This window comes from Hylobates moloch, unplaced genomic scaffold, assembly GCF_009828535.3.
Source record: "Hylobates moloch isolate HMO894 unplaced genomic scaffold, HMol_V3 SCAFFOLD_24, whole genome shotgun sequence".
Lineage (NCBI taxonomy): Eukaryota > Metazoa > Chordata > Mammalia > Primates > Hylobatidae > Hylobates > Hylobates moloch.
The window spans coordinates 11175121-11202459 of record NW_026652299.1 but is presented as its reverse complement, the minus strand read 5'-3'; the positions used below and the strand labels follow the sequence as shown (position 1 = coordinate 11202459).

The 27339-nt window shown below is 33.6% G+C and overlaps 1 protein-coding gene across 2 annotated transcripts in view; it reads right to left on the bottom strand.

Annotated features, from left to right (window-relative positions):
* The window catches only part of LRP1B (LDL receptor related protein 1B), a 1938417-nt gene that overhangs the window by 375320 nt on the left and 1535758 nt on the right, over positions 1 to 27339 (bottom strand). For both annotated transcript variants that reach the window (XM_058434432.1, XM_032145942.2), the window contains exons 42-43: positions 10719 to 10908; positions 7895 to 8099 (exon numbers count right to left, since the gene is read on the bottom strand). In XM_058434432.1, the coding sequence (XP_058290415.1) occupies positions 7895 to 8099; positions 10719 to 10908 (395 nt within the window). The remainder of the gene's footprint in view (positions 1 to 7894; positions 8100 to 10718; positions 10909 to 27339) is intronic.

Below are 27339 nucleotides of genomic sequence, written 5' to 3'. Positions count from 1 at the left end.
ATTTGAATAACTATTCATGCCCAAGAATACTTAAAATATACTGAAATCAATATTGGACATAATAATCTGAATATTGAATGATGCCTCTTAAATTCAGAAAAATGTCAAAGACAACAAAATATCCAATTTCCAGCAGCCTCTCAGAATTTAGTAGATAATGGACTTTTTTATAATAATTGATTGCAACGTCTATCATGTAAAAGGTACTGGATATACACAGTTCTATTTATTCAGTTTGCTGATCTGTTAATTAAAGTCTGGAGAGGTCTTGTGCTAACAGTTAGGTACTCTGCTTCTTGTCTATTATTCAGCTATTGACGGATCCAGCATCCCATGTATTTGAGGCATGAGAGACAGAATAGAAAGATCACTGCTGTCAGGAGAACTTTCTTCACATCTCCCTTTAAGACAATTACCCATCTTATTGACTCTCAATCAAGGCAGTCCCATTCCTTCTACGACTTTGGAATATGTTGGCAACATTTTTGCTTAATAGGAATGGGGTAAGGTGGGGGTGATAGCTATGTAGTCTAGTGGTAAAGAACCAGGAATCTGGATGCCCTGCAGTACACGGGGCAGTTCTGTACAATGACTTGTCTGAGACTCTGCCCAGGTTTCAAATGTCCCGCAAGATATTCTCAAAGGTGAAAACCTACTTATAATTATCTGATCCTAGAATTTAATTCAATTTTACATATATACATAAGTATTTCAGGAGATTTAATATACACTCATTATTTTTCAGGGACCATAACTTCTATGTAAATTGAGAGATGACTTTATCTCATTTTGTATACAATGTTTTCAAGAACTCATCATCAGTTCTGAAAATCATATCACCCAAGGCAGCACTACTCTCAGTATTTGAGTAGTAAAACCTACTTGATATGTATCTGCCTGCACAGCTGTCACATTCATGATGAGTCTATGCATGTGAAAATATCTGACCACTTTCTCATGTTTCCTTTGATCCTTTAGTGTGTATTGGGACATGTATCATTCATTATAAATTACTTTTTCTATATATCTCCTTTATATTATGGTTCAGGTACTAAACTGAACTTGGAAAAGTTATTTATGAAGGCAGATATAATATAAAATTTTATTAGAACAGAAATAAGGATATTACATTTTTTAAACTAAAAATAAAGATCATTGGCTCTAATAGAGAGTTAAGAACCATAATTGGCATTAAATATTAGACATAGGAACATTAGAAATTAATTTACCTTTTCTGGGCCTGTTTCATAATCTGTGAAATAATACTGGTTTATTCCAGTTAATGGTGGAAAGGTTTTCAGTTCACTGAAATGGATGCTTATACTTTAATTTTTAAATCAAATATTTCCTTTTTTTTTTTTTTTTTTAGAAGCTGAAACTCATCTTCCTGCTTTTCTTTGGTGATAGCAAATGGTTTTGACTTGGGTAAGCATTTCAAACTCACGTTGTGAGAAAATTCACTTTTCTGGGCATCAAAATTTATTCTGTAAGTTTCAGAGTTCAGGCCCTTGAACGTCATTAAAACTATATTATCAAAAAGAGAAGACAGCAAAGATATATAGATAGGAAAGATAGAAGATAGGTAAATATATAGATGCATATAGATGATAGGTTGATGCCTTGATTTATTTATGGAATAAAACAACTGATTTTAAAAATAGAAAGATAGAGAGACCCCATCTCTACTCAAAGTAAAAAATTAGCCAAGTGTGGTGGCGCATGCTTGTAGTCCCAACTACCTAGGAGGCCAAGGTGGGAGGATCATTTGAGCCCAGGGTTAGAGGCTACAGTGAGCCTTGATCACAACACTGCACTCCAGCCTGGATGACAAAGTGAGATTCTGACACATATACACACACACACACACACACACACACACACACACACACACACACAAAGTAGAAAGGAAATATTTAGTGCCATAAAAAGATAAAATATCTCATTACCTTGTGATTGTTCTTGTAATTAAAACTATTTATTTAACTTGCTCTCCTATTCTTACTTAAAAGAGTTCATGTAATCAGAGCATGTTTATTTAGGGGTCAAGTTAGTCATAAAAATCCTTTTCATTCTAAAGATAAGTCACAAGACTTAAGATTTCTTCCTGGGAATATATTCTGAGAACAATTTTGGATTCAGTTTTTAAAAGAATGTCAGTGGTAAGAAACATGAGCAAATGCAATTTCTAGGAACATAAATATGTCTTTTTGAAAGGTTTGTATCATGCAGGTAGCAGATACTTTCCAAGAAATGATTAACACTTACAGGGTAACTGCAGGGAGATAGGTTATAATCATGCTGTCTTAGCCCCTGTCAACATCAGTTATTGTTTCAGCTACTGGAACAAACAGAGGTGATAGATACAAAACAGAAAAAATTAAAAAGAAACATTACAGAATTATTTTCTGGATTTTTTTGCCTTGATAACTAAATTTCCCAAAAACATTCAGTTTCCTATCACTGAATAAAGAATGCATTCCTCGATATTTAGGTAGAAACACCACATAAGTTAATGTGGTATTAAAATCAGAAAAACCCAGCCAATCATATTATTCATATTATTTTTATCAATGCAAGTCAAAATTAAACTGTGCGGACTGGTATTTTATTGTGACCACATTCTAAGATAAAATAGAATAATAAAACTCAACATTCAGTTTGATAGAAAAAACTAATGGGTTTATTAAACTTCAGATAAAAAAATCAAAAAATAAAAATGTATTTTAAAAAACACTTTTTTTGATTTATTTTTGCTGTTTGAAAGGATCTGTTTCTCTGGTCTACTGATAAGCAATGGGTTATATAATATTTCTATGATAAACTAAGTGAGTCGTAAATAGTGTATCAGCATTTTTCAAATCTTTACAAACACATGCCCATGACACACCATGTTAATTTTTTTTTTTCTTCTTTTGAGACAAAGTCTCACTCCATTGCCAGGCTGGAGTGCAGTGACATGATGTCAGCTTACTGCAACCTCCACCTCCTGGGTTCAAGCGATTCTCCTGCCTCAGCCTCCCGAGTAGCTGGGACTACGGGCACGTGCCACCAGGCCCAGCTAATTTTTTGTATTTTTAGTAGAAATGGGGTTTCACCATCTTGATCAGGCTGGTCTCGAACTCCCGACCTCAGGTGATCCGCTTGCCTCGGCCTCCCAAAGTGCTAGGATAACAGGCATGAGTCACCGCGCCTGGCCCATGTTAAAAAATTAAAACAAACAAAACAAGCAAAAAAAAAAATCTGTTTTCTGATCAGAACAAAGCTACATGCTGTTTTCCATTCAGAATATTCATAATGGTCTTGAGCATATTAAAAGCTTTAAGATGTAATGCAATGACTAAGCCTATCAGACTTCGTTTAAAACACAGTTTTGAAAATTTACTGGACTACAGTCTAATTCCTATAGATATTCAACAGAAGGCACACTTTTCCAACAGGCTTTGGAAGACCCACGGCATCATACTGCGCTCGAGGGCACACAAGGTCTAAATTTACAAGACTCTCTCCAACACTTTAAAATCCATTAACTTAAATATAGGTTACTTCTTTCTCACTAAAGATACACTGTATCTAATATTCCAGATTATGATGTCTAGCTTCTTTCTAACCTGTTCACTCCCCTGGGGATATCTGATCTCCCTACTCTTGAGATTGCCTTCTGCTATCACTTGCTTTATCCAAAGTTAGATAATATGCAATTATGCAAAATAAATGTTCCCTTCTGTAACTGTCACTTTTCTAGCACTCCTTTTTATTGTATTGCTTCAGCATTTTTTGACATTATACAATGAACAATGTTTTGCGTCTCTTCTTATATTTCATGGTGAGTATTTTAAGTCTTTTATAGAATCCTTCAATCTTCATAACTATACTTTCTATTTCCTAAATATCATTCTTTCTAAATCTATAGTTTTTACCTGTCACACATTTCTTCAGTGCCTTTTACAGTGTACTCCAAAATATAAAAATGGAACTTATTCTGTTGTTTTGCAGATCTACTTAAAAATAAAATATAAATTGAATACATATATATATATATATATATATATTAGTATGGTTGCCCAAAGGGAATAAAATAAGGAGTGGAAAAAAATAGGAGTGATATTTTGTTACAGCAGCTTGAATGGACTACAACAATTGACAATGCTTTCATTTCATGTAGTAAGTGGAAGTCGCCTGGTTCCTGTGAACACTGGCATGTGTTAGATTATCTGCTCTTTTCAAGGCTAACTAACAATAACAGCTGGATTTCAAAGCAAATCTAGGTACAAGCACACTAAATGATAGTGCTGTTTATAAAGGTCCCATTTATTAAAAAACACCCTGTGTATGAATTTTTGGCTTTTCAGAACAAGGAAAGATTGAGAATTAAAATATTGAGAATTATCATTAAAATGTCACGGATTTAATTCCATATCATTAATTATCTTTGAGCATATGTTTTACTTCCTCAACTAGATATGGGGACAAAGAACGTTTATTTTACCTTTTTGAATTAACAATGACTTCTGCTAATTTCCACAAAATTAGAGAACATCACAATTATGTTGATTTTAGCTGTCATTTGTTTTTATACCTAAATTAATTATAAAGTATAAGAGCTTTGATTCCCACTAGTATGCATTATACCATGTAATAAACAAAATATGCACAAGTACTCCCTGAATCTAAAATAAAATTACATTTTTTAAAAAGCATAAGGATTTTAAATGACTTGGTGATGTTCATGCAATCAGTCAATACCAAATGTGAGGATTAAATTTAACATTGCATTAAAAGTATAATTTTTAAAGAAGTAAATAAACTTCCAACTTTCATTCTAGTATTTATTTTGTAAAATTATCTTTTTTTATTATTATTATTATACTTTAAGTTTTAGGGTACATGTGCACAATGTGCAGGTTTGTTCCATATGTATCCATGTGCCATGTTGGTGTGCTGCACCCATTAACTCGTCATTTAGCATTAGGTATATCTCCTAATGCTGTCCCTCCCCCCTCCCCCCACCCCACAACAGTCCCCGGAGTGTGATGTTCCCCTTCCTGTGTCCATGAGTTCTCATTGTTCAATTCCCACCTATGAGTGAGACCATGCAGTGTTTGTTTTTGTCCTTGCGATAGTTTACTGAGAATGATGGTTTCCAGTTTCATCTATGTCCCTACAAAGGACATGAACACATCATTTGTTATGGCTGCATAGTATTCCAATTATAGAATATGAATTTAGTAAATATTAATTTCTGAAATGAATAATAAGCATTTGGTCTTCCCCTTCCCTGATTGCACCATTTGTCACACAGCTAAGCAATGGGTATATCTAAACATGAAAGTGAAAAGAATACCAAAAGCGAAGAGAAAATTCTTATGTAACAGGCCATAGTAGAGTTGCTATAACATCTGTCTAAGGCTTCAGAATATCTATTAAACAGTTTTAGACACAAAGCTATAATAAAGGTCCTTGCAATGGAGTGAGGGTGCAGTAGTGATCTTTCTCTTTTAAAAGAGCTTTGATGACCCCAGCTCCAAATGATTAGCTTGTCTTGACATAATGGCGAAGACTATGTAAATAGTATTTCAAAAAGATTACGCAGAAGCTCTATGTCTCTATTAGAGAGCAGTTTTAAAGGGGATAATGTGTCACTTAGAGTTGTATTCTCTTCTCCATTTTCTTCCCTATCGATTTTACTAATGTTCTTAAAATGTGTATCAAAGTAATGTGATGTATGCTGACAAGTTGAGTAAATCTACTTGGTTTACTACGTAAATCAGCAGAACTTCAAATTTTACTAGGCATACTTTCATATTCAGTAATGAATTGAAGTATTTAGTGCAAAGTGTTTATGGGTAACATATTAAAGATACGTGAGGAAGAAGGAGAGAACAAATGTATTGCTAATTGCAAGGCGTGAGGAAGTGGCCATGTTTTGTACACTTAGTTAGGTCCTTTTTAAGTGTTTTCAAATTTAGCATGATGGTTTGCACAGGTGCTGAAGTGACATCACCGGGGTAGAACCATCTTCCTGCTACGTATGTGGCTAGGTGTTCCCGAACAAGTACTAAACTTCTTTGTGCCTCATTTTCTTCATCTGTAAATGGGGATCATCATAATAATGCCTACCACGGGGAGGGCTATAACAACATGAAATAGAAAGTGCTTAGCACAGTATCTAGAACACCATTAGCAATCAGTGATTTAGCTAGTAGGGTGATTAGTAAATTGATACAGTCTGAAGTCTTAATAAATCTGTACAAAGTCTTTAAAATAGTCCATAAATAGTCCCTAAATTAACTTTTGCAAAATAATTTTTAAAATTTATTGCTCATTTTATTAACAAAAATATTAACTTTTAAAAATTAATTTGAATTCATATGAGGATAAAGATGAGGTAATCTAGATGCATGTAAGAATGCAGTAAACATTGAAATAGTTTTCTAACTTTGGGGCCCAATCAGAAATCATCCTCTCTTGTACAGGGATGGAAAATGATGAATTGCAATTAAACAAAGCACATATTTTAAATGTCAGAACAAATCCTTTAAATTATGTTGTGGTATCTTATTACTGGACCAATCACTGTAGTTATAATTACCATACATAAGAATAAATGGGTGGGGAAGTGCAAAATAGGTATATACAAAAATCAATTGAGGAGAATGAGTTATAAACTCATTTTTTTTTAATATCATGACATAATAAAAAATAACACCACATTCAGGACAATGATTTACCTGTCTTTTCAAAAGCATTATATACTAGGTTTATTTAGAATTTCTATGCTGTATTCTGAGTCATATACTTTTGCATTATATCTTCATAATTGCCCTGAAAGAGAATTTGCATGTCAGAAATCTAAAGTTTATAAAGGCTAAATAATTTGCCTAAGGTCAATTCAATATTCAACTGAATTAAACAGTGTGCTTAGCCATAGAGAATTTGTTCTATATGTATAGCATTTGCTGATTTCTTGCCTGTTTCTGTAAATAAAACTTTATTCGAATACTGTCAGGTCTATTTATTTACATATTCTCTATGTCTGCGTTAGTGCCATGAAACACTGTAGTTTTAATAGAGATCACATGGTCCATGACGCTTCAAATATTTACTATCTGGCCCTTTAAGAAAAAAATTGTGTTACATTCCAGACCTTCTTCAATGCAGTGGAGGCGTGAGGAGCCTGAGGATCATTTTGTCCTTCAGGCCTGTACGGTGGTAGGGACATGGGTCCAGATTTCTCTAGCGGTGTAGCCACCCAGATCTAACCACTGAGCTTCCCAGTCGCCAAGGTAGCTACTCCTCACAGGACAAGGGGGCGCCCCAGCATCTCACCGTTCTTCAGGCCCTAAATACCTGCTGTAAGTGCTCTCAAGGGATAGCATAGCACCTCTTCCACTAACATTTCATTTTGAACCCAGAGAAAGAGAGTCCAGTGATTAGAATAGATTTGACCCATTCTCCTCTCTTCAGAGCTTCTTAGGTTGCTTTAAGGACACAAACACAGAGGATCATTTCATTCTTTTCTGATTTTCTTTTATCCTGGGACAATTAATCAATTTCATTTCACATTTTTAAAAGCTATACATAACAATGAAGCATATGCAAATCACTCTAACAATTCCAGTTCAATTAATAACTAGAAGGAAATTAGTTACTATTTCTCCAGAAAAAGTTTATGTGTTGGGCTGTCTCTATGGTAGCAAACGCATTTGAAAGAAGTTTTCAAAATACTATCCACAATTTTCTTTTGTGTGTGATCGATTAGTTATTCAATTGGATTGTTTCAATTAATTGGCTATTTTGATTCCTTGATATGCGCATTTTAGGAGAGTATAAATCATATGTGTTTTAAATATATCATTGTATAACTCTATAACCAAGAAATTCCTGATTAACTTACGTGTCTCTGGGATCCATCGTATTCACACCTTTCAATTTTTCCTAGACTGCCATCTGAGAAATACAACTTCTCTGCACGGTAGTCGATAGTGAGTCCATTTGGAGTGAGTATGTCTGTACTGACCACCACTTGAGCATTTTTCCCAGTCAGAGTAGATCTCATGATACTTGGATGTTGTTCATTCCAGTTGGTCCAAAACATTAAACTAATTAAAATGAAAATTATAAGTATAAATTGAACTTCTCATCAAGAGTAAAAATACTAATAGAAACATGGCAATACCAAGCTATGTAAAAAGAAGCAGAATTATTTACCTCATATTCTATCTTTAACAAAGTCTAGGTAATAAAAGGAGATATGCATATTATATTTGCATGTTAATTTTCCCCAGGTTCTTAAATGAAACCTACAACCTACTTCTAAAAAATAATTATCCTGTGTATTCCTTCAAATGATAATTTAGTTAAATGGTTAGATGCATAATGAGGATTTATTTTAATCAAGGACAAAACAGTGATCTTAAGTTTGTTTTCCACAAACTGCAAATATACCCTAACTTATTACCACATTTTAGCTGATCCAGTATAATCATTCTTATCCTAAATATATATATCTGCTTCAGTTGATGAAAATAAAAATCTTCTTCCCCTTCCAATTTTCCTTTTTAAATTCTGCATTCTCTTTTGTATATATTTTGGAGAAAGAAAATTACTAAACTCCTGTTTTTTACATTTCTCTTTTTCTCTCTTAGTGTGATTTTTCTATAAATTACAATATCATTTCTAAAACTCTAGGAGTGACTCTTAAATCCTTCAGCATAGTATCTGTTCTCTATGGATTCCCATGTATAACCATTTAAAAGCAGTTTAGCATTACAGCCAACAAAGTTATTCAATATGTGGTTTTGAGTATTTTATGACACTTATTACCAAATAATTTTCAAATTCACAACAAGGGATAGCATAGCAAGTATTCAATTTTCATTGTTGGTAATGAAAATAAAATAAAAAATAAAAAATAAAATAAAAAATAGTGAACTAAAACATTTTAAAAGTTATGCATAGAATGTAAAGTATTAAACTCATAATTTATTTACAATATTTTCCTAGATTGTAGGCTTTATAATAAGAGAATTTTAGAGGTATTAGTGTTCCTTTCATTTTCCCCCTTAATTTCACAGGTGAGAAAACAGAATGGCCCAGAGAGCTTAAGTAATTAAAGTTTTCACAAATAATTAGTAACTGAGCCAAATTTTAAACTTAAAGAGCCTAACTTTGATTTGCAATTTGGGATTTCATTTTAAAATATCTGTTAATCTATTAAAAACAATGGTGGTTTGAAGGTGTCATTTACATATATGATGATAAATTGCCTTTTTTATACTTTAATTAGAAATAATTATCAAATTGAAGTATTTTATGTGTTTAATTTTAATTTACAGTTCACCATATGCAAGGTGAAAAGTGTAAATGTTAACCTATGTAATAAATAATTACAGGATAAAACACTTACTAATTAAAACTCATCGTATATAATATCATGAGTGACCGCTTTATTTTTATTTCAAAACTGACTTATAAATTCCTTTGCCCAACTCTTGTACTCCTACTGTGGGACATTTATTATTGTCCTGAGATTCTCTTGGTGATGTGTTGGGGTAAATGCAGCTGAGCCAGCAAACCGTATCCTGATAGGACAGAGGTGGGAGCAGTCTCCCAAGCTCCAGGAGTCATTACATTGCTCAACCTTAAGAATTTCCACGTATAAGATGATGTTCAATTAAGTGAATTAAATCTAACCTCACTTTTAGCTCTATAAAAGGGTTCAGATTTACAACTATTTTCACACTGACCAATTTCTGTTATTTAGTCATTTCTTCTGATAAGTGGTCAGGGTCAGTGATTATCTCTCATTGCTTTTTATTCTTCAATCTTTTTTTTTTAATCACACCTAAAATGAACTCTTCTAGCTCTTCTAGTTTTGCTCAGGGAAGGCCAGATTGGTCTCATTTTTGTTTATTCGTTTCAATTAAAAATAAAAAGGATTTTCTTATAGTTAACAAACAACTTTACCATATTGTGTATGAGAGTGAAATCCATAGATAGATATTTTTTTGTCCCTTACCTGTGCTTTGTTCTTCAGGTTTTTTGTTCTTCAGATTTTTTTTTTCTTTACATAACTGCTTTCTTTAAGACATCCCCCAAAACACAATTTTTCTTTGTTTTTATTCACCGAGTATATTTTATATCCAGAGCATTTTCTTTTGTCCTGAATTTTTTCAAGCATTATTTTAGCTGTCTGTACAATATAACATCAAACAGCTGTAGACTACTTAGACTATTATCAAGCACCTAGTGCTGAAAAAATAGCTGCACACAAAGATTTTTGTATGGTTGCAGTTTGCTTTCTTTTGTATTTCAATTTAAGAGATCTCCAGATGCCATAATTACTTGATTAAAATGCAAAAAAAAACAACTCTTAGTCTTCTGTGTGTGTTAATTTTTTTAAATTTATGGTTCCAATCAGCTATGCATTAAAGTCTTCTTCATAGGCCTTTTCCAGCATAGTATTGCCTCTATTTTGCCTTTAATTATTTAAATTTGTTTTTACTGGATCTCTCAGGAAGATGAAGCCTGGCATTTAAAGGGACCAGATTTTTCACATTTATAATGCTCTTACATAAAAAAAAGTTTTATGAATTGTGAAAATAAAACTTCAAATAAAAACTTTATTTTTAAAGTTAATTCTTCTTAAAATTAACAGAACTCTGATATTCTTTTGACTGATAACTATAATGAAGAAATAAAACTACACTGTTTCTTACTTTTGACATTCATCCAAGGCTAGCACATGTGGGTGGTCATCTTCTGACATGGTGATGACAGCTTCCCTGTCAAATGCTCCAGGCCGAGTCTGGTCCACAGTGTGTCTGGTGATGGATGAGGTGGTAGAGCTTGTCCAGTACAATGTATCCCAGGCTCTGTGATAGGCAAGTCCTTCCACAGAACCCACATCTAGTGGAGCAAGAAAAAGAAAAAATACATACTTTTATTTACAAAAAAATGACTTCTGGACAGAAAAAGCATTTAAGATATACATGTATACCTGTTATTTCATCAACCATTTCTCCACAAAATCTCCAAAATAAAAATGTAGTCATTGTGATACCTACAACTGACAGCTTATTATACATATATAACGGGAGCAATTTTTGCAAAAAAAGTCATTATAGACTTAATCTTCTCACAAATAAAACAAAATTAAATAATTGCCTTTCATTTTGGAAAATGGTGGCTCTCTTTCTTATATCTTAATCAGTTTTCAAAAATATCCAACGTGCAACAACTTAGAGATGTTTTTGAAAATCTTATGTCAGCAATATCACTTAGAAACAATCATCATGAGTTTTCTCTTGATACTATAGATCTGGAGATGTCCAGGAAAAGCAAACACATCGAAAACTACAACAGTCTGAGAAATCCAAAATCTAACTCCTTACCTGCAACTATCAAACAATGGTAGATAATGTTTTAATAGGTTAATGTGGCAATTTATTTGCTTCTATTCTACTAATGAGATAAAAAAGAACAAAGCAAGAGAAAAAGAAATTGCCAGCTAAAGCATGCTTTAAATGTCAGACAAAGATAAATGATAGTACACAGATCCTAATACATAAAAGTGACAAGGTGAAAAACAAAAGTAATTGTTTCTTAAAATTGTATTCCCAATCTCTAGGGTAACATAAGTAGCTGTTTTATTTTTCATAGACATGCTTTGAGTGCATCTTTAAGTATAATCAAATTATTACACTTTTCCTACATGTTATTTGCTTTCCTCAGAATTATCATTCTGAGCATGTTTAATTTAACAAAGAATATACACACTATTTTCAGTCATACCAAGAAATTAACATTATTACAGACACAGCATTTCCCCTGCTTTTCTCTCAAAGAATCTCTATAAAAATAGGTATCTGAAAAGAGCTGTTTCCAGGTTTAAGATGAGTTAATATTTAGTTTGGGGGGGATCAATAGGATTTTGTGGGAGGGCAAAACAATAATTAAAGCTTTTGAACAATTTTTTTTCGTATTTTTTATTTGTTTCTTTTTTTACATACAACATGAAGTATCCAATAATAATGCAATTAATGGCTATCATTTTAGTTGCCACATGCTAGAAATGATGCAAACTGCTCTTCATACATCGTTTTATTTTATGTATAAATCTATTCTGTGAAGTTTGTGTCATAATTTTCCATTTCCCAAGAAGAAAGCTGGAACTTATAGTCACAGGGCTGATAATATTAACATAAGATTTTTATTGCCCGCCCCCCCATTCATCTGATTCCAAAAGCCTATGTTCTTAGTAGCACCACTATTTGGATATGAGTTTATAATGGTTACTACTTAACCTCAATCTATACCAACCTGAAACCCAAAGGAATGATTCATTAGTCTCAACTTGTTTGACTCTAGGAGAATTGCATATCTAGTAATATACCATAAATAGTCTCCTCTCACACAGTCAACAAAGCAGTCTACAAGGTATTAATGGGGGTGATTAGTATGAAAATGTAGCCTAGAGATGATAGAAGAAAAATTATAAAACACAGTCACTGTAAAATCAGTTAAGCAAATTTTATGCGATGCACATAGTGCTCCTATTTGGAGTGAGTGGAAGAAAAGTTCATCATGGTTAGGGATGTTTAAATCATTAATTAATAAATCACCATTGCCAGTGTATTTTTTAAACTTCCAAATCATTTCAGAAATGCAATTAACTCTATTAGCAGTATCTGTAGCATTACATGCCTTTCATCATTCACAAATAGAATGAGAAATGGCATAGCTCTGAAAACATTCAAGCCAATGAGAATAATCCATCCTGATTCTACATCTTCTCTTCCAGTAACCATGACATATCTTCCTCTTGGTAACTTTCTCTTGCCAATTCAGGAAGAAAACACTTGGTATCACCATTGAGATGTGGCAGATGTTTCTTTTCTATGGTTAACATAATTCCAGAGTTATTAGAGAACATAATACACCTCAATATCCATGTATAATCTGTTTTACTTTATTTTTGTAATAGATAACCAGAAATTAGTTAATAATGATCTGTTGCTACATTTTAAAATATTTCAGTCATGTACTTCTTTCTAAAAATGATGTTTAGATCCTTATAAAAATATATTTTAATTAACAAAAAGCTGATTAAAATTATTGAAATATTTTAGTTGAGATGACATATTTCTCAATTTTGTGACTATTTATCGACAGTGAGAGGGCATGTGGCATGTGTATGTGTGTGTGTGCACACACATCTGTGTTTGAACATTGAGATTCCTAAAACAGTTGAACAGCCAGAATAGGACTTTGAATTACTGATCCTGGAAGGCAATTATATAGTTTGAAAATAAAATAAAATGCCTATCTACCCAACCAGACCTGAAATATTGAGCAGAGTAAATCAATACAGGGCTAAATTCTTGGAACTCAAGGATGTAGAATAGGCATAATTAAGAAAATATAACAGTGCTATTTCAGCAGCTCCATACTTCTCACCCCAGCAATATATATAATATGAAATGTAATGCAAACCCAGTAAAAATCCTGTCTCCTTACCTCATGCACTTGTCAAAAAAAAAAAAAAAAAAGAGTTTTCTTCCCTCTTACCCACTTTTGAGCAGGGAATTGAGTTTGGCTAAGCATGAGTCAGGTCCTGACATGTTTTTGCAGAAGAAAGAAGGGGAAGTCAGCACATCAAAAAATACAAGCCAGGCAAATAACTCAGAACCGTGGTTGTACCCTATTTCCCGGATTCTAGTTTCCATAGCCATGATAGGGAAATTGATTCTAATAGCTTGGCAGAGACATAAACCACTACTCTTGCAGCTACCCAAAGGACTTCAGTTCATAGAGAACATACTTTCATCTCATCACCACTGAAGAAGAGCAATAGCCCCGTCTTGTCTGCACGTTGTCTTAAAGACAGGATAAGAGCTTACCAAATGGGAAAGGCAGTGAAGGATATTATTCATAGGGAGTCATGTCCATTAAACATTGTTAGTTATCCGGCTAGGAAAACAGTCACAGATAAATCCAGTTGCAAAGTGGTTTGGATGGGTCCTCACCCAAATCTTATCTTGAATTGTAGCTCCCATAACCTCCATGTGTTGTAGGAGGGACCCAGTTGGGGGTAATTGAATCATAGTGGCAGATTTTTCCATGCTGTTCCCGTGATAGTGAAAAAGTCTCACGAAATCTAATGATTTTATAAAGAGCAGTTCCACTGCACACACTCTCTCGCCTGTCACCATGTAAGATGTGCCTTTGCTGTTCTTTCACTTTCCACCATGATTGTGAGGGCTGCCCAGTCATGTGGAACTGTGAGTCCGCTGAATTTCCTTTTCTTTATAAATTACCCAGTCTCGGGTATGTCTTTAGTAGCAGCGTGAGAACAGACTAATGCACAAATTAAGCAGAAAATAACATTTATCTCAAGGACATGCTACAACTATAAAGCATCATAGTGAAGTCCTCCTTAATTGTGCACTACCTTCTTACTTACTGGCTTGTTCTCCAAAGCCACAGATTATTGGTTTGTTGTTTGAAATTATATCACTAGTATAAAGCATCCAAATCTTGTTTGGAGGATCTAAGTTATTTTGACACACAGAAGCAGTCTCAATTTGCAGCCCAGTTAAAGAGCCTAAAATAAGAAGTTTCTGCACAAAATATTCCACATCTATATTAACTATGAAGTTTCCAAGGATAGAGGTCCAATTCACTATCCAGATCTGATGTTGACTCTTTACAAATAGTACACATAACTGTGCTCTACTTTAAGCCTAACAAAACACTACTTACTGAAATTGTGTCTAAATTCTACCCTCTGTAAAAATCTTCTAAAAATTCTGTTTCTTTTATTTTCCTTCTTTTCTTTTTTCTTTTCTTTCCTTTCCTTTTCTTTTTTATTTTCTTTTTCTTTTTCTTTCTTTCTTGCTTGCTTGCTTCTCTTTTTCTTTCTTTCTCTCTCTTCTTTCTTTCTCTCTGTTTCTCTCTCTTCTTTCTTTCTCTCTCTCCTTCCTTTCTGCCTGCCTGCCTCCCTTTCTTTCCTCCCTCCCTCTGTTTTTTCTTTCTTCCTTTTCTGTGAGATTCGTCATCGTTTTTCTAGTATACGGTCTCTCTCATTGCAATAAGACAACAATTTGACATGGTTGAATGACAGGCTTATTTGACAAAATTCAATAACCTTTCATCATAAAAATATTCAACAAACTAGCAATAGAACTTCCTCAACTTGACAAAAGGAATACCAAAACCCAAGGCTCGTATTATATTTAGTGGTGAGAAAACAAATGTTTTCCCTCAAAGACCAGGACCAAAGCAAGCATGTCCACTTTTGCCTTTATTCAACTAATGTTGAATAAAACTGGAGATTCTAGCAAGGGTAATTGGGGGTGAGGTAAAGAGAGAGAGAGAGAGAGAGAGAGAGAGACAGAAGGAAATAAATGGCATCTAGATTGGAAAGAAAGAAGTAACACTATCACTATTGGCAGATGGCAAGTACTGGTATATACAAAATCTTAAATAATTTAATAGAAATGTATAGTCAGGTTGCAGGTTACAAAAGCAACATACAAAAAATCATTTGTATTCTATGTGAGAGGAATGAACAATCTGAAAATGAAATTTAAAAGACAATTTAATTTATAATATAATTTTAAAATATAGAATACTTAGAAATAAGTTTAGCAAAATAATTTTAAATGTTAAAACATATGCACCCAAACTACAGCACATCACTGAAAGAAACTAAGGATTTTAACAAATGGAAAGATAACAATGTTCATGGAATGGAAGGCCTAATATTATGAAGATGACAATATTATCCAAATAGATCTACAGATTTAATGCATAGAAATCCCAGCTGGCTTCTTCCCAGAAATTGGCAAGCTGAACTTAAAATGCATATGGAAATACAAGGGACCCAGAACAGCCAAAAGAATCTTAAATGAAAAAAACAAAGTTAGTGGGCTCACACTTCCTGATTTCAACGTCAGTATAAAGTTTATAGTAATCAAGAGGGTTTGATTTTATTATAAGAATAGACACAGCTACATGTACCAGAAAAGTCCAATGAGAAAAAAAAATTATCTCAAATATATAGTGCTCCCAACAAGTGTATAGCCACATGTAAAAGAATGATATTTGATTCCTTCTTCATACCACACGCACACTCATACACCCACACATATAACTAAAAATATACTTTAAACCTAAACGTAGATGGTAGATGATGAAACTCTTAGGATAAAAAATAGGAGGAAATCTTCATAACTTTGGGTTAAGCAAAGCCTTCTTAAACATGACACAAAAAATACAAATGAAAAAAGAAAAACAGATGTTAGGTCTCATCAAAATGAAAAACTTTTATGCTTCAAAAGACAAAAAGCCAACTGACAGAATGGGAGACAATATTTGCAAATCACTTATGTGATAATGGACTTGTATCTTGAATAAATAATGAATGCCTTATACACTCAACAATAAAACAACAACTAATCCAATTAAATAATGGGCAAATAATTTGAATAAATATTTCTCCAAAGAAGATACACAAATGACTGATGAACACATAAAAAATGCTCAACACTATTAGACATCAAAGTACCGCAAATCATAATCATACTTGATATTCATTATGACGACTACAACAATAAGAAGTTTTCACAAAGATGTGGAAAGATTTGAACCAATATATATTGAAGGTGGAAATGTAAAATGGAGCAGCCTTTTTGTAAAACAGTCTGTCAGTTTTACAAAATGTTAAACATAGGGTTACCAGGTGACCTAGCATTTCTACTGGTAAATATATACCCAAGAGAAATGAAAACGTACCTCCACACATACACAAATGTTCAACAATTGTTCATAGCAGCTTTATTTGTAATAACCAAAAGAAGAAACAGCCCAAATGTCAATCAGCTGATAAGTGGATGAATAAAATGTGGTACATCCACGCTTGGAATTATTCAACAATATAAAAACTGAAGCACATATATATGCTAAACTCGATCCCCTCTCTTTACACACACACACACACACACACATAGATGTGTATATATATGTACATGTATACATGCAGGACACAACTACAGAAAATTATTTTAAAGTATGTGAATATGTAGATATGGTTTGTTATCCAGTAGAAATTTTATAGAAAATTTAAATACCTGGAAATTTCCCTTGAGACTACCTTATTAGAATGCTTCACAAATGATTAACTGGATTATTTTCCTTTTCCTAACCATTCAGTTGATGAATGGGATGCAATAGATTTTAATGCGGATTGCTTACTGTGAATTAGACTACCACTAATATGATTTAAAAGCTCAGAGTCATTTTTGTTTTTCCCCACATCAGTAAATACATTAATACAATAAAATTATTATCTAAAATAAAATAATAATTTTTTCCACCAGTCTAATTTACTAAAAATTAAACAAATTAAAAATCTACACTGTAATCTGAAAACTAAAACAAGAAGCAATTAAGCTAGAAATAAAAATTGTCAGGATTTTGTGTTAGTGAATGCATGGAAAAACATAGAGAATCTGCTAAAAAACTATTGAGTTGGGTAAGCTGGCAGGCAATAAATAAGTAAATTAAAATCAATAGTTGTATATATACAAAAATAACCAGTGAGAATATATAATGGAAAGAGGATGCCAGTCCAAGTGGCTGCTAATCCTGCTGGTTCCAGTGAATGAGAACACCTAAAAAACTGTGCAACTCTTGATCACCTGAATTTAGATCTTCTTGTAGCCAAAGCATTGTAATAATGCTACTTTTCATGAATGTGGATCTGTTGACTATAGGTTCTCACCCCTCTAACAAGAAGAGATCCAACCCTTTCAAAGGGCTTCTGTGGGGAACAATATTATCCCACCCTTTCTTTTGTCCTTATTATTGCACTTAGTAAAACACATGATTTTCCCAAATCAAACATGTTTGCAGAGATGCAACTCTATTTTCAACAAAGACAAGCTTTTATTGTCATCCCCCAAGCAGTTTTAATTTCCTGAACCAGAGAATCTCAAATATTTCCATGTCATAAGAGAGTCTTTGCTTTACACTGCATAGCAAAATAGGCCTATTTATTTCGTTTTCCCAAAACAACAACAACAACATAACAATTTGCCCTGAAAGAGTATTGAAGCAGATTAAAACAGCTTGAAGTTTTAAAGCGACAGTGATTTGTTTGTTTGTTTGTTTGTTTGTTTGACCCAGTGTGGATTTCTTTTTCCAGGTTTAAAAATATTCAACATCAAAGTTTCAGCCAGGACTTCAGACTCAGCTGAAAATTATATAGACTCAGACATGTCTCAACAATTGCCTCTATTTCATGTCACTACTACTGGGAGGAAAGTAATACAAGCCATGAAAAGATTGAACATATATGTGATATCATTGTGTCAGTCCTTCTGTAGTCACCGGAGATAAGCACCGACTTTCCGAAGATTGAACTAACATTGGCATGTCCGGAGCTGCTAGAGCAGAGCATGAACTCCGAGGTGCCTGAAACCCCCAGGTATGCTGTAATTCGCCATCCAAGGAGAGGCTGTGAGACCCTGTATGTACAGCCACTCCTTGAGAAATATAATTAGAAAATGACTTGGATCCATCCTTAGTGAGAAAGTGAGATAAATCTTCAGCTGAAAGCTATGAACCGGAACCCAACCTCTAAATTAAGTATTATTTAAGGTTTCATTTAGGGTCATCCTCTCTTCCTTTTCCCCTCTCTCTCTTTTGTGAAACTTCTATCCCCATGGCATTAAATATCATTTACATGTTTTCATTTCTAGTCCGTATTTCTAATCTAAACTCCATATGTATGTCTAACCATGAATTACTATATCTTTGGGTATCTCAATATCTCAGTATAAAATATGTAAATAGAAAAAGTGTTTTGCTGGGCGCGGTGGCTCACGCCTGTAATCCCAGCACTTTCGGAGGCCGAGGCGGGCGGATCACGAGGTCAGGAGATCCAGACCATCTTGGCTAACACGGTGAGACCCCGTCTCTACTAAAAATACCAAAAATTAGCCGGGCGCGGTGGCGGGAGCCTGTAGTCCCAGCTACTCAGGAGGCTGAGGCAGGAGAATGGCGTGAACCCGGAAGGCGGAGCTTGCAGTGAGCCGAGATTGCGCCACCGCACTCCGGCCTGGGTGACAGAGCGAGACTCCTCCTCAAAAAAAAAAAAGAAAAAAAAAAAAGAAAAAAAAAAAAGAGAAAGTGTTTCACCCCAATCTTAATTATCCATATAAATTAGTTCTCCTAATGATCTGTGAATTATAGTAGTATTTATCCTGTTACTCAAACTGGAAGCCTAAGCAATCATCTTTCAATCTTCTCTTTTTCTTGCTTTTTGCATATAATCATCAGTAAATGCTTTTAATTTTATGCCAAAAACGTATGTTGAGTGTTTCCATTTTGTTTTCCGTTTCCACTCTGCTCACTGCTGTTACCTCTTGTCTAAGCTTCTGTCCCTAACTAGCCTTCCCAAATGTCATTATTATCAATTAATTCTCTATCCAGCAACTCTAGGTAATAATAAAGCAAGTATCATATCTTTGTCCTGCTTAAAATCCTTCAATGATGTCCCATCACATTTAGAATAAAATGTGGCTTACTCCCTGCCTGCTTCTTCCACCTTATCTCAGGTTACCGTCCCTCGTTTTTTATTATGCCCTGGCCACAGGGTGTTCTTTTCAGGGCTTCCATCTATAAAAATTCAGTTTTTTTTTTTTTTTCTTGACACATGTAATATTCTCTGCCTTTTTCGTCTCCGGGTCTGACATTCCTTTGTCCATCCTCTTCACCTACTTCATTTCCTCTGTCCCTTTTTTAATATCCTTCACAATGTACTAAAATTTTATGTGTTGTTTATGTTGTATTTGTCTGTCTCACCCTACCGGAACGACAGGACAGGGAACGTGACTGTCTTTTTCTTAATTGTTCGCTTCAAACTGAGCAAAGTTCCAGGTACAGAGCAAGCAACCAAAATCAATTGCGGAATAAATCAATATGTATTTCTGAATCCATTGAATGCAGGGTCTGCATATTTATGCTTTAATTCTTAAATGCCCAAGAGCTAATATATCAGAGAGGTATATAGAAGAATGAGAGTACAAACTCTGGTTTCAGATAATAGCTTTGAATCCCCACACTACCACTTTACTAGCTATATGATCCTGGACAAATTCATTTAGACTTTCTGTATTTTTAAAAATATTTTATTTTATTTTTTTGAGACGGAGTCTCGCTCTGTCGCCCAGGCTGGAGTGCAGTGGTATGATCTCGGCTCACTGCAAGCTCCGCCTCCCGGGTTCACGCCATTCTCCTGCCTTAGCCTCCCGAGTAGCTGGGACTACAGGTGCCTGCCACCATGGCTGGCTAATTTTTTGTATTTTTAGTAGAGACGGGGTTTTACGGTGTTAGCCAGGATGGTCTCGATCTCCTGACCTCATGATCCGCCCGCCTGGGCCTCCCAAAGTGCTGGGATTACAGGCGTGAGCCACCGCGCCCGGCCTAAACAAATATTTTTTATCTGTTGAGAATAAGAGCAGAAAATTGGAGCTGAGTTGTTCAGAAAAATAAAGTTGATTTTTTAATGTTCTGTGGCAGAAGAGAAGAAAAAGTTATAAGGTGATGGCTGGAGAGAAAAATTTGAGGAGACAAATATTACGATGTAATTGAACATTTATTGAGTGGTGTTTAATGAAACCCTCCTTCACCACCTCTCAATAGAATCTCCCATATAACACTGACTTCTTATTTAAGCTTGTTGACTTCCTAGGGATGTGGCTTCAAGGCAAATCCAAGGAAAGAGCTTAAAGCTGTACATGGAAAATAAAACTGCCTTTGCAAATATTATGACAGTGAGAGAAATCTGACCTAGCTGACTTCATCTTGCTTGTAACCTCCAAGCTGCCATTGTTCATTCCTGGGCATAGGCCAAGCTATCTATGGGAAGAATTTAGTTTGTAGTTTAACCTTAAAATGAAGATAACAGCCCCTTCCTGAAACTAACTCCTTCCTTGCTTGGGGCTCAGGAGTTATGTAGCAGAGGCCACAAGATTTGCAACCTCCCCAAATGCTCCTAGAGATAATATCACTGCTGCAAAACCTGAGATTGTTATTTGAGGTATTTTTCAAACCTTGCATTCTGATGGACCAGCTGGTGCCACCTGGATTGGTAACCCATACCAAAAAACAACTGGTCTTGCAATGCCACCCAGAAACTAACTCAGTGTAAAAAGACAGCTTCAACCCCCTATGGTTTCATGCCTGACCCAACAATCACCATTCCCCATTCCCTAGTCCCCTGACTGCCAAACTATCTTCAACAAACCCTAGCCTCCTAATTTCCAGGGAGGCTGTTTGAGTAATAATAACTCCTGTCTGACCACTTGGATAACCTTGCAATTATTAAACTCTTTCTCTACTGCAATACCGCTATCTCAGTGAATTGGCTCTATCTGTGCAGTGGGCAAGAAGAACCTGTCAGGCAATTGCAAAAGCCCAACATGACTTGGTTATGCTTAAAGATTTGGAGCATGTTCTTTCATCTAGCCAGATTTGATAAATTTTTGGGGTGGGGGAGAGAGGCCACAGATACATTGTTTACATGAAATGTTTCTCTTAGCTATTAGAGAGAAATACATATCACAATGCTGTTTGTCAACTCCTCCCATCTCTGAAATTCCATTTACTTTGAACAAATGCCCTCAGAGAAATACCTTCTCAACATGCCTTCCGTATACTAGGCTCTTCTCTCACCTCTTTACACTTGTCTGTATACAATAATATTTTGCCCAAACTGTTATCTTCATACTTAGTAAATTGCATCATAATTACCTTTATATCTATTTCCCCAACTATACTGTAAATGCCTTAAATATTCTATACTTATCTTGCTGGCTTTGACCTGTTAGAATACAGAAAATAGGCTCTACATATTCTTAGTCAGTTTTGTATCTCCAGAACCTACTCATTATAGGTAATCAGTGTGTCTTATGTTTGTTGAATTCCCTAATACTCAAAAATAATTTTAAAATTAAGTTTGGAGCAATCCAACAAGGCTAAGTGGATGAAGGTGGTTATCTGACCTTTAAGCTTAATACTTACCTATAAATTTACTAAAAAAACAGTTATTTAAAATGACAGAGGTATTAATAGTACCATTTCCTTGGAGCTATTTTTTTCCCTGTAGTTATTAGTAGTCAGTAATATGCACTCATATTCGGGTTCACTGGCCTACTTAAAACATAAACTCTTTTGGAGGAAAACAATATGAAAAAAATGCTTTAGGACAGAATTACTAAAGAATGTGTTACTAAACTAGAACTTAAGATAATCACCTATATATCTAATTTTAAACATTATCATAAAGAACTCTCATGTCCCAACATTCTCAATTTCAATTGCCTTTTTATTCAATCTATAGTTGTTTGCCTGAATTAAATTTGGATTTCAAAAATTAATTTTGGAATAAAATATATTTTTAAAATGACTCATTCTTTATTTTTCTTTTTCACTCCAAGGCTTTGTTTCTAAATGATAAAGTCATTCCAGGAGTCCATTTGGGACTGCACATACTAAAGCCTAAGGATTTATTATTACAAGCCTTAAAGAATAATTTAATGTGGCTCCAAAATATATATGCTGATTTTTAAAAGATGCTTCATTTATGAATGATTCAGGTATAAATTGTTTATTAATATTTATTAACTATCATTTTTTAAATATGCTGACAAAATTATTTTACCAAGTGATATTTAACTTTTTAGGAATCAAAAGTTTATCTTTAATAGTTTATGAAAAAAATCAATTCTTTTATCCTTTGTTTATATTATCAGTTCATGCCCTAGCTGATTTCTTTCATTGTTCAGTGATTATAAATCTTGAACGCCATTTGTTCTATTAAACTACTCTGTGAAAACCAAAAGCAGTGACAACACTAACTTTCTCAACTTTATTTAAATAACAATCAGAGTTAAAATCTATAGTGTGTATTTGGGCTTCACGTGTGCTAATTCCAATTTACTGCACAGGTTAATGATGTGGGGACTCAGGTGTCACAAAACTTACATAATATCTAGTAAATAGTATTTATTGAGCACTTACTAAGTCCTTAGTACTATTTTAAGAGTTTATACTATTTAATCTTAGGATCCACACATTTGCTTGATTGCTCTTTTTTCTTTTTGTCTAACTGCGCAAATACTGTCTCCCTCTTATCTCAAACTCCCAGAACACAAAAACAGAATGTAAGCATCTTAACATGTGTGTTACTCTAAATACCACACAGATAACTGTAACTGCATTTTATGTAAAAGGTGGTACTGGCAAAACAGAAACTCAACTGAGTTTTGCTAAGTTAGTAAAAGGGTAATTATCAACAAATCTAGTTATAAAATAGATCTATTATGGAAATAAAAATCAGTGTGTCAATGGGATCTAGTCAGTGCAGTATTTCTTTCTCAGAGACTATTTTTAATAGCAAAAGCGGTAAGAAATTATTTTGATGCTAGGGATAGCTAAGGATATTTCTTTCTGATCTTTTCTCTTTCTTGACATCAAGTTGGTCTTTGCACTTCAAATTAAAAAAGGGAAAATAAAATTTCAGATAAGGCTAAATGTTTAGATATATCAGCAGTACTCTGCCTTATCAAACAGTTTAAAAAGAGATAAAGGACTTTCTATTCAGATAAAATGAGTAGATAACATTTATAATTCCAAGAAAATAATTATAGTTATCATTCATAAAAATATAAAAAGTTCTATTTTGAGAAATCTACATTTAACAGCTTTGTGTTGTTTCCTTGAACTAACCATCTGGTCCTCCAAAATCCTACTTAATTAGGAAAATTTTAAAAACTGTTGAGAACTTTCTATTCTTTTGAGAAAAAAATTGAATGGAGCAGAATAAAATTACCCTGGAAGCTTAGGAAATCCTGTGAACTAAGTTCTGATTGCTGTCTTTGAACCTTTTTAAAACACTTTCAGTGTTAAGAGAAACATTTCTTGTTTATTTGAATTTTCATTCTGACATTATACACTAGTTTTAAACATTTATTTCCCAACTTTGTTAAAATTTACTATTCAGTTATAATGATTAAAAAAAAGATGTTAAAAGATTTACATTCAAAAGTGTATTGATTGCATGCATATATTCCTAGAGTAAAAGAAATTTAAGAAGGAAACACACTTTGCTTAAAAATATAAGCAAACAAATTAAGACAGAGAAAAAATAAAAATAATAAAATAAAAGAAGGTTTTATAGAAATGACGGCTCCATAGAAACATCTAGGGCTAAAAGAAAGTAATAATGGGAAAGAGTTGCAAATATCAAATCTCCCAAAGAAAAGAGATGGCACAAGATGTAAAAACCAATTTTTAATGGATTTTTATACATGTAAAATGCAACATATATGAAAAACTCCAAGGTTCTTGAGTGAGATTAGAAAGAATTATGTGATAGAAAATAGATAGGATTGAAAACTTCAATAATCCTTTAGGCATACATTTGTGAAAATAAGTTAGAAACAAAGATATGCCTTCTGAAAGAGAAAGAAAATAATATCTCTTCATGTCACGCCAGAACAAGTTAGAAAAACAAAAGACACAAACTAAAACATAAAAACAAAAATCTGTTCATATTCAGGACAGAAGAACTTAAGAAATACAAGCAGTTTATTTTCTAAACAAATTTGTAAGTTTATTTCCTAGCTGATGAGCTCGAGGTCAAGAGTGTCAGGGAATGATAGGAGGCTGGGAAGGTGGCAGAAAATAACACCAGGTCCCCTCGTACAGGACAGAAATAGCAGTCATATCCTTTTGAGTCAGAGTTGGGGGCAAGATGGATCTGGAAGATCTTACCCAAATGAAAATATAAGAAGGTATAATAATGTGGGTGGGGAAATAATTATTTTTTGTTTGTAAAAAGTTTATCCAAAGGCTTTTAAGTAGCTATTCTGACAGAAATGGATATAAAAGATCAGGTGCCAATATGGGACCTCTAATTCCTGCACTTCCCATACCTCTCTCTTCACCTCAGGTATCCAAAATCTGAATATTTTTACAATTGCAGAATGGATTGTTTTTGTAGCTTGACAAATATTTATTGATAATGATTTAGAATCTGATGGTATGTATATCTATCTATACACACACACACACACGCACACAACTCTTACTCAAAAGGAAATGACTGCTGTTTCTGTCCTGTTTGAGGAGACCAGGTGCTATTTTCTGCCACCTTTCCAGCCCCCTATCATTCCCTGACACTCTTGACCTCGAGCTCATCAACAAGGAAATAAACTTACAAATTTGTTTAGAAAATAAACTGCTTGTATTTCCTAAGTTCTTCTGTCCTGAATATGAACAGATTTTTGTTCTTATGTTTTGGTTTTTGTAACACACATATCTATAAAGATACGTGTGTGTATGTATACGTATATACTTTTAAAAAACATTTTGCCAGATGGAAGTTAATCACAGACATGGCCAAGATGGATAATGGAATGAAATGGGTGAAAAACTGTGGCACTCAAAACCAGATGAAACTCAGGGCTGTCAATGTCTTGTGAATAAACTGAAAACTAATTTTTAATCCAATCCGTGCTATTGCCTGACTGAGTGACCAAGTGGGAGTCCCCATATAACCTTGTTTCTCATTTATAAAATGGCATTAATAACCAGCAGTTCCTTAACTGCTCTAGGTGTGTTATCAAGATAAATGAGATAATTTATATGTAAAGTTTGTGATTTGTTGGAAAGAAGCATTATGGAAATAAATGTTGGTATTATTATGACAATGCAGAGGTGTACAATACATTATAACAAAATAACATTCCATCTTTCTATCACTTTAAAGATTACAAAAGCTTCACACAGAAAATGAAGAAGATAATTAAATATTTCATATAAGTAAAAATGAGAAAGATACTTATGACCAAAAAAGTGTCAAATATGATAGATTGATACATTAAATAACTATTGTATGCCTTCGATATAGATATTTTTTAAACATCATATTTTTTCTATAAATTTAAAACCTGTCAAAGTTTAATGCAATCAGAATACGTATTTTTCTTTCTCCTTTCTCTTTTTGTCTTTTCCTCTTTCTTCCACTTGATTCTTAAATTCTCAGACATTGAAGTAAATTATATTTTTTAAGACATAGGAATCAACATTTTATTCAAAATATTGGTGAGGTCTTCTGAGAAAATTATGAATTTTAATAAAGACAGAAAAGTTAGCCTGTCACAATAACAGTGCAAGGCCATTGTCCAATCCAAGTCAATCTGAATGTGGTGACATCAAAAATGACAGTTATCGAGTTGGTTAAGAGAGATGAACATGGAATGAAGGCTGTAAAGTTCAATGAGATTAAGTTGAAATTTGTTGAGTCTATCAGTCAGTGTTATTCACACACAACTACTGCATACAGAGAATTGTACTATAAACTTCCTAGAGAAAATTCCCAGAAGGTCTGTATATATGTTTCAGGAAATGTTACATTTATCTTCTTTGCTTGAATGTCAAGAACAAAGTAATGTTTTTGGAAAGTATGTATTAGCCTACTTATACATTTTTAAAACATATCCTTTAATTAATTATGTGAAATCATTAAACTTCATTGAAAAATATGCTTAATTTATTCTGTGGATGTGTATTTAAGTTTCTATGTGTTAGAATAAATATGATATTCTGTAAAGTAAGTGTAAAAATCTTCAAAAGATAGTGGTACCACAAATTCTTTCAAAATAAGAAGAATATCTTAAATTATAAATATTTACATGTTATAAGTTATGAATAATATATTTGAAAGAAGAAACATGAAATGGAAACAAGTATTACATTTCCTTATCCCTTAAAATCAGGTTACAATATTGTAAACCAGTCTTTTTTTTACAGACATAACAATTATCCTGAACTCTAAAATTAACACGAAGTTAACATTAAAAATAAGAATTCTTTTGAACTTCCAGGATTGTTTTAATAGCATATATATTAAACAGTTGTTGGGTTTTCTTTCTATATTAAAATTTGTTAATGTTATTTTCTCAAAGTTCCACTCATCTACTGCAATTTAAAAATTAAAGTGCATATATGAGGTATGAAGTAACAGTTTTTTTAACTTTATTACTCATAGAAAATACTGATATTGGGCCAGGTGTGGTGGCTCACACCTGTAATCCCAGCACTTTGGGAGGCCGAGGCGGGTGGATCATGAGGTCAGGAGTTCAAGAACATGCTGGCTCACATGGTGAAACCCCATCTCTACTAAAAATACAAAAAAAAAAAAAATTAGCCAGGTGTGGTGGCAGGTGCCTGTAGTCCCAGCTATTCAGGAGGCTGAGGCAGGAGAAT